This window comes from Triticum dicoccoides, chromosome 2B (genome assembly GCF_002162155.2).
Source record: "Triticum dicoccoides isolate Atlit2015 ecotype Zavitan chromosome 2B, WEW_v2.0, whole genome shotgun sequence".
Taxonomy (NCBI): domain Eukaryota; kingdom Viridiplantae; phylum Streptophyta; class Magnoliopsida; order Poales; family Poaceae; genus Triticum; species Triticum dicoccoides.
The window spans coordinates 84,917,490-84,926,489 of record NC_041383.1 but is presented as its reverse complement, the minus strand read 5'-3'; the positions used below and the strand labels follow the sequence as shown (position 1 = coordinate 84,926,489).

General features: G+C 51.8%; 1 protein-coding gene across 1 annotated transcript; it reads right to left on the bottom strand.

Annotated features, from left to right (window-relative positions):
• Positions 1–1,814: 1,814 nt before the first annotated feature.
• On the bottom strand, positions 1,815–2,992 carry LOC119367211 (sex determination protein tasselseed-2-like). The gene has a single exon (XM_037632791.1). It carries the CDS (start codon positions 2,936–2,938, stop codon positions 1,967–1,969), a length of 972 nt encoding a protein of 323 aa, XP_037488688.1. The 5' UTR covers positions 2,939–2,992; the 3' UTR covers positions 1,815–1,966.
• Between the last annotated feature and the right edge of the window lie 6,008 nt (positions 2,993–9,000).

Genomic DNA, 9,000 nt, shown 5'->3' with positions numbered 1-9,000 from the left:
AGCCGTCTCGGTCATGTCTGCATGTCTCCCGAACCCGTAGGGTCTACACACTTAAGGTTCGGTGACGCTAGGGTTATAAGGAAGACTTGTATGTGATTACCGAATGTTGTTCGGAGTCCCGGATGAGATCCCGGACGTCACGAGGAGTTCCGGAAGGGTCCGGAGGTGAAGATTTATATATGGGAAGTTGTCATACGGACACCGGAAAGTTTCGGGGGCATATCGGTATTGTACCGGGGCCACCGGAAGGGTTGCGGGGGTCCACCGGGAGGGGCCACCCCTCTTGGTGGGCCACATGGGCCGCGTGGGGCAGGGAACCAGCCCCTGGAGGGCTGGGCGCCCCCCCCCCCTTGGGCCCATGCGCCTAGGGTTGGGGGGGGGGGGGACCCTAGTGGGGGCGTACCCCCTTGCTTGGGGGGCAAGCCCCCTCCCTGGCCGCCGCCCACCCCTCTAGATCTCATCTAGAGGGTGTTGGCACCCTTCCCCATTCCCCTATAAATAGAGGGGCGAGTGGAGGGCTGAATACCTGATCCAAGGCGCAGCCCCTCCCCTCCCCAACACCTCTCCTCCTTCGTTGAGTGCTTGGCGAAGCCCTGTCGGAGTGCTGCCTCTCCACCATCATCACGCCGTCGTGCTGCTGCTGGAGCCTTCTTCCTCAACCTCTCCTTCCCCCTTGCTGGATCAAGAAGGAGGAGACGTCGTCCGTACCGTACGTGTGTTGAACGCGGAGGTGCTGTCCGTTCAGCACTTGGTCATCGGTGATCTGAATCACGGCGAGTACGACTCCATCATCACCGTTCCCTTGAACGCTTCCGTACGCGATCTACAAGTGGTATGTAGATGCAATCACTCTTCCATGACTCGCTGCTTAGATGAACTCATAGATGGATCTTGGTGAAACCGTAGAATTTTTTTTAATTTTCTGCAACGTTCCCCAACAAGTGCTAGGTAGAACTTGCTATGCCGTATAATCATGCATGCTTTACTTCTTCTCTTCTGCTTCATTGTTGTTTGTGTGTTACTTTGCTTGCTACTTGTCTGCTCCATCGATTTGTTGCTTCAACTCTTGCTCTTGTGCATTGCTAGGGCAAGTGGTATGCCGTGTTCATCGGTAAGGTTCCAGGGGTTTATAGTTCATGGAAGAACTCATTGCACAAGTGGCATCGTATAGCAACAACATCCATAGAGCGTTCAAGACTAGGCAGGCAGCAGAAAAAGCCTACTCCAAGTGGGTGCAAAAGCACGGCAGCAGTGTTGACAGTCGCAAGGTTGGAGGTGTCAAGGTGGATCGTCGGTTTGGGCTGATGCTGGAGAACTTCATAATCTTCGCCGAGTTCATCGCCATTGCTGTGTTATGGCGTTGGTGTGCTAGGTGTGGGTAAGCTCACCAACTAGGATACAAGGTAAGCACAACATGTACTCTGTATGCAACCAAACGCCGTGTTCATGTGCCGCTCGGACCAATGCATGCAACCAAACAAAGTGCACTTGCGTATTACCTAATGCAGGGACACTAGATGCAGACAACCAAACAACTAGAAGATTGCGTATTAGGGCCTGTTTTTGCTCAACTAAGCTAGGTTGAGAAGTGTATGCGATGCAGGAACTGTTCACAACGACAACCAAACACGCCCTCAACGGTTCGTCCGCGCCGTCAGTCCCGAACAGGAATGTACTACTCCTGCCGTCACTTTGTACTACTGAACTCAATAATTCTAACCGATCCGGGCACGACAGCAATTTAGGAAACGAAGAAGAAAAACCATGCAAATCCATAGTTGATCACATGAACTACTCTTCAGGTCAAACAGGTCGAATAAACACCAGCAGCTAATTACTCCTACTCACCACTAGTGCCAACCTATATAATTAATTTAAGTACAGTTCATGCATGCGGCCGTACTTGATTGTGACACTCGAGCACGTACTACCCTCCAACTGCATCTCAATCGGTTTGACTTCATCGTCACAGGCCGATGACGTTCCTGGAGGTGGTGACGCCGCCGTCCACGACGAGGTTGTGCCCGGAGATGTACCTCGACTCCTCGCTGGCCAGGAACAGCGCCGCCTCCGCGATGTCCCCCGCCCTCAGCGTCGGGCCCTTGAGCGTCGCCATGCCGCGCACCATCTCCTCCGCCTTCTCCACCTCCTCCGCGCTCACCGGCGCCGGCAGCGCGTCCTCGCCATGGTGTCCGTGGCGCCACGCGTTCACGAGCATTGGCGTGGCCACGCCGAAGGGGGACACGCAGTTCACGCGGATGCCGTGCTCCCCGAGCTCGCAGGCCGCGTTCTTGGTCAGCCCCACCAGCGCGTGCTTCGACGCCGTGTACGCGTGCGGGCCCATCCCGCCGAGCACGCCCGCCACGCTCGCCACCGACACGATGCTCCCGCCGCCGCCACCGCCGCGGCGCTGCAGCATGGCCCGGGCCGCGTGCTTCATGCCGAGGGCCGCGCCGAGCGTGTTCACGCGCAGCACGCGGTCAAACTCGGCGGCGTCCAGGGACGCGATGCCGCTGCTCTTGGCGGCGTTGCTCGCCGGGGGCGCCTGCCGGCCCAGCACGCCGGCGTTGTTGCATAGCACGTCCAGCCGCCCATGCCGCGCCGCGCAGCACCCGACGGCGTGCTCCACGTCGGCCTCCACCGACACGTCGCAGTGCACGTAGCTGCAGAGGGCGCCGCCCAGCGCGGCCGCTAGCGCCTCGCCCGCCGCGTCGTCGATGTCGGCGATCACCACGCGCGCGCCGTGCCTGACGAACGCGCGCACGATCGCCTCCCCGATCCCGCGCGCCGTGCCGGTGACGATGGCCACCTTTCCCTCCAGCCTCCTGTGCTGCTGCTGCTGCAACGGCACGGCGATGGCATTGTTGGTGGTGGCGCCGAGATCGACTGTGCCGGCTTGGGGGCCCTTCTCGGTGGGCATGAAGTCGAGAGCGGTCATGGCTAACAAGGGCGGTGCGGTTGGTGATGTGTGAGACTTTCAGTTGCAGGTATGGATGGATGGACGGGAGTGGGACGAGATTGAGCCGCACGGACGTCTTTATATAGGGGCCGGAGCGGCGGATCGGAGCCACGCGGACGCCGGTGGGGATGGCATTTGTCACCGTCTTCGTCCTCAGGGGCCGCGTGTGCACGCACACGTAGCGGCTGTGTCAATCCGTGTTAATCTGGTGGTACTAATTCAGTAATACAATGTCGTTTGACCCTCGACTTCTCCACTCCACTACGTTCATGGCGACGGCGAGAGCGATGTATGCATGTCAGGCCGACGTCATCGCTCGCTGCAAATATTAATACAGTATAACATATCCCGGGCTGGTCAAATGATGCCAGCCTATGGCCGTTCACACCGTGTGATGCATTTTCTTTGTACGTGTGTTGGTTCATCAGGTCAAGAATCACCTTTTCTCCAAGTCATGGTTAACTACCGAGCAAAGTATAGAGTAATCGTCGTTTACAGAGCTGTCTCTTCTAATTATAGTCAGCTTAGAGCAATTTCAATGGGACGATCCAAACGGACGGCGATTTCGTATGCTTTTTGTCCGTTTGGGTCGGCCACCTGCCTGGGATCCGCCCTGTTGTAGATATGGGTCGGCAGGGCGCCCAACACGCTGATTCATATGTGCAGGCGTGGCCGCTGGACCCCCTATTTTTTGCATGAATTTGCATAGTTTGAATCAAATAACATAGTTTTGGACCAAATAAAATAGCATAGTTATTACAAGCCGAATGAAAATAAAAATGTCTCACATAGTTCTCACATAATTTTGCAAACGAATAAAAACAGATATATCTATTGGTTGCCAACATGAGCCTACATATGCTCAACCAAATCATTTTGCAGTTGCACGTGAGTTTCCTAATCACGCATGTCTTGATGAAATTGGATGAACTGTTCAAACGTTGCCGCTCCTCCATGCTTAGGCACAACATTCTCACCCTGAAACTGAAACCCTTGATCATACAGACGTTCCGTGCGCTCGTCTTCTACGATCATATTATGCATAATCACACAAGTAGACATCACCTCCCATAGTTTCTGCGTGCTCCAGGTATTAACAGGATACCGAACGATGCCCCATCGAGATTGCAAAACACCAAAGGAACGCTCGACATCCTTCCTAGCATTCTCTTGCTCTTGGGCAAATCTTTTCCTCTTCTCTCCGACAGGGTTGGGTATTGTCTTGACAATAGTGATCCACTAAGGATAGATACCATCACCAGATAGTATCCTTTGTCACAGTTGTGGCCGTTGACAGTAAAGTTCACCGGTGGGCCGTTGCCATCGGCAAGCCTAGCAAACACCGGTGAGCGCTGAAGCATGTTGATATCATTGTGTGATCCGGTCATGCCAAAGAAAGAGTACCAGATCCAGAGATCTTGAGACGTCGCGGCCTCTAGTATGACAGTGCAAGCCCTAACATGGCCCTTATATTTCCCTTGCCACTTCCACTTCCAATGCATGCAGTCTATGCTACCAAGCATCCCTGGGAAGCCCCTGCTGGCATTCATCGCCAACAGACGGGTTGTATCTTCAGCAGTCGGCTCTCTCAAGTACTCAGGACCAAACACAGCAATAACAGCCTTGCAGAACTTATATAGGGACTCTAGGCAAGTAGACTCGCTCATACGGATGTACTCGTCAATGAGATCACCGGGCACTTCATATGGAAGCATTCGGATGGCGGCAGTGCATTTCTGATAAGAGGAAAAAACAATCTTGCCAACGGCATCCTATTTGCACTCGAATTAGTCATCATAGCCGACCACCCCCTCTCTAATACGGTTTAAAAGATGCCTACTCATACGGAAACGACGGCGAAATTTTTGATGTCTGAACAACGGGTTTGTTGTATCAAAGTAGTCCTTCCAAAGAAGGAAATGCCCGCTCTCTCGGTTGCGATTCAACGCCGGAAGGTGGCCCGGAATGGAGCCACAGAACAACGGCCGCTGGCTATTGAGGTGGTGATGGACCAACACGGCAGCCAATATCTCCTCCTCGTCATCAGATGACGAATCGTCGGAGTCGCAAAGAAAATTGTAAAAAAGAACTCGTCGGCGGAGTCTATTTTGTATCTTGGCAAACTGTCGAACAGCTTGCGGGCGTCGGCGAAGGAGACGGTCGGCGAAGGGAGTCGCGTCGCACACGGACCAGCTAGCCGCCCTGCCGGCGTCCGACGACCGTGCCGGTGAGGATCTGGCCGGGCGGCGAGGCGGCTTCTTGGTCGGGGGGCGGCTGTGTGGTGGGGGGCGCGGGGGGTTGGAAGCAGTCGGCTCCCCGGCGGCAAGACGGCGAGGGCGGGCGACGTGGGAGTGGTCGGCGTAGCTGGGCGGATGTGGAGGCGCCGACAGCTGGCAGAGTCGCCGGCAAAAATGGGCAGCGGCGTCGGCGACGAAGGAGGAGGGCGAGGGTTGCTGTTGGATGGGGGAGGCCAATGTGTCACCGACCAGCGGGCCCGGAGGAGGAGAGGGCGAGCGTGTGTACGTCCGTCGCGTATCCGCGCTGATTCAAATTCGGCTTAAAAATGTGCCGGGAATGGGTTGCCCGCGGACGAAAAGCGGACGCGCGTTTATTTGGGTCTGCGCGTTGGGCCGCGTTTTGTGTCCGCGCCGACCCAAACAAACAATGACGGACGAAATGGATCGTCCCGTCGAAGTTGCTCTTAGTTTGTCTTGAACTGCACATTGGACCCTTGCAAGTTGGAAGACGCTCGAGCGTCTTTCCGTGGCTGAGAGCTGGGAGTCTCGTGTGAGCAGTTTTGGATACCACTTTAACTTTAACGTGAGATATACTCCCTTTATTTTTAAATATAAGTTTGTGAATATTTCATTATGAACCACATACAAATGTATATAGATGTATTTTAGGGTGTACTCCCTTCGTTCCTAAATATTTGTTTTTTTAAAGATTTGAAATGGACTACCATACGGATGTAGTAGACATATTTTAGAGTGTAGATTCACTCATTTTTCTTCGTATATAGTCACTTGTTAAAATCTCTAGAAACACAAATATTTAGGAAAGCAGGGAGTAGATTCACTCATTTTGGTTCCTATATAGTCAAAACTTATATTTAGAAACGGAGGAAGTAATACTTAGTACTTATATTTAGAGTAGATCTTGTTGGTAAAATTTTGTTTGTTGACTGCAATAAGAAACTAGAGGCGTGCAGCACCACCCGTTTCTTTTTAGCTGTACAAGCTAGTCACTTCTCAGATGTAGCTCTCCTGTTGTCGCAATATCGAACTCACGGCGATCGTTAATCCATCATCATCTCCACCAAATCACGTAAGATCAATCACCTCCGACTCGACGCAAGTTATACCGAATCCTTTTGACGTTTTATTACTGTCAGTTAAATTGTCACGTCGACATATCTGATGATCAGCAAGATTTTTATCGTTAGACATGAACGAACGCCAGCGCTTGCAGCATAAGCTATGTGGTCTATCAATCAGTCAGTGGCGCTGGGCGTTCCCAGAGTTCACCACGGCTCTCATTGCGTCGCTTGACAGTTCTAGGGCTTCTGGAAGATTCTGAACTAATCAACCGCTAAGCTAATTAACCACTTGCTTCCCCCGCAAAAGAACAAAAAATTAACCACTTGCTTGCTTGCTTGTTAGCTACTGTGGTGATTAAAATTGATGGCGATGGGACCACGAGTCAGAAAGCAACAGGGGGGCGAAGAGATCAACGGCTCCGCCCATGCATGTCATGTGATGGGCCACATTACATATCGGCCGGATGCGGCTAATTTCGTGTTTTGACCCTTGGATCTGACATCGGTCCGGAAAAATTTCGTGATTTGATCATTTTTCCTACCGCCAGGGCGGGTTATGTAGCCTACCGCCAGGGCTCCTGGCGGTAGGGTACTTGTCTACGTCAGCTAACGGAAACGGCCGCCGTCCCCCTCGATCGCACCCTACTGCCAGGGCACCTGGCGGTAGGCTGTATAACCCTACCGTCAGAGGCCCTTGCGGTAGGCTCCGGCCAGTTATTTCGTCCGGAACCCCCGCGCCCCTGCCCATCTCCCCACCCCTCCCCCTCCCTCCCGTCGGTAGTTCCTCATTTTCTCCCCCAAGTCGCCCCTCTTTCCCTCTCTCATCTCCTCCACTCCCCCCTTGTATCTTCACCGATTCTTCACCGTTTTGGCGGATCGAGATGGCCCCAAAGAGAGAATCGTAAGCTCCTCCGATCCATCCAATTAGTTTTTGTAAACTTGCTTCCGATTCGACGCATTATTTGCTTCAAATCCCTCATTTTTTTTGAACTTCGATTGAATTTTTTTTGCCTAAGATTGTTTTAGCTTGATTCTAGTTCTAGTTCTTAGTTCTTTACTAAGTAGTGGTAATGAATATGAACTCTAATCAATAGTTCATGTGTTAGTGTTAAGATGAACCCTAGTTCATAATTTTTAAAAAAAAAATTATAATGTAATGCATGTGGGAGGAATTGATTGTAGGTTGATGATGCATGTTGATATGATGATATGAAGATGTTGGAGGAATTTTTTTGTTTACAAATATGATGATATGATGCATGTTGGAGGATTTTTTTTGTTTAAAAATATGATGATATGATGCATGTTGGAGTGATGATGCATGTTGATATGATGATATGAACATGTTGTTGTGAGATAATACATTGAAAATTATTGTTGGAGGATTTTTTTTGTGATATGATGCATGTTGATATGATTAAAGAGGGGAAGGATTTTTTTTTGATATGAGTAATGTTGATATGATTTGATCCATCATGTTTAGTATATGTTGTTGGAGTATTTTTTTTGATATGATGCATGGTGATATGATTTTGATATGATGCATGGTGATATGCTTATTCTTATGATGTTTTTGTTTATGAAATTTTATTAAGGCGGCCACCTCTTAGGGACAACATCAGCCCACGGTACTGCATGCTTGACTACGCATTCGACAAGGGTCATCGTGCCCGTTTCATAGAGAACGGAGAGGTAAGTAATATAAATGAAATATTGATCAAAGTTTTCGGATTGATGAAAATAATTTCCTAACTCTTGGCGTTCATTTTTTGACAGATGCTCCAGCCACTGCGCATGAGGGGGCACGGAGTTCATGGGCATATGGACTACGACGAGCGCTACGCGCCGTTCTTCAAGAGAGCCCGGTTGTTGGGTTTCGTGTTGCAGTTCAAGCGTCACCTGTCGATGCTTGTCCACGCAGCTCTGACAGCTCTGATTGGCCGGTGGCGACCGGAGACCCATTCTTTCCATCACCCATGCAGGGAGAGGACGGGGACCCTCGAGGATTGGTCGATGATTACTGCGATGCCAATCGAGGGTCATGCACTGACCGGGCGAGTGGAGAGGACCAACTGGAAGGAGAGGGTTACCACCCTCATCGGCGCCAGCCCCATGCTAAGGGTAACCATACATCCGGTGTGCCGTTGCCCTGGCTCTCGGAGCACCGGAAGACATGCCTCGAAGACGCCGATGAGACGACTGTGGAGTAGTACACGAGGGCCTACCTATGGTACCTTCTTGTTGGTGAACGTAGCAGAAATCCAAAATTTTCTACGCATCACCAAGATCAATCTATGGAGTAATCTAGCAACGAGGGGAAGGGGAGTGCATCTACATACCCTTGTAGATTGCTAAGCGGAAGCGTTACAAGAACGCGGATGAAGGAGTTGTACTCGTAGCGATTCAGATCGCGGTTGATTCCGATCTAAGCACCGAACAACGGCACCTCTGCGTTCAACACACGTGCAGCCCGATGACGTCTCCCATGCCTTGATCCAGCAAGGAGAGAGGGAGAGGTTGGGGAAGACTCCGTCCAGCAGCAGCACGATGGCGTGGTGGTGGTGGAGGAGCGTGGAACTCCAGCAGGGCTTCGCCAAGCACTGCAAGAGACGAGGAGGGAGAGGGGTACGACTGCGCCAGGGAGAGGAAAAACTCATCTGTCTGGCAGCCCCAAAACCCCCACTATTTATAGGAGGAGGGGAGGTGGATGCGCCCCCATCTA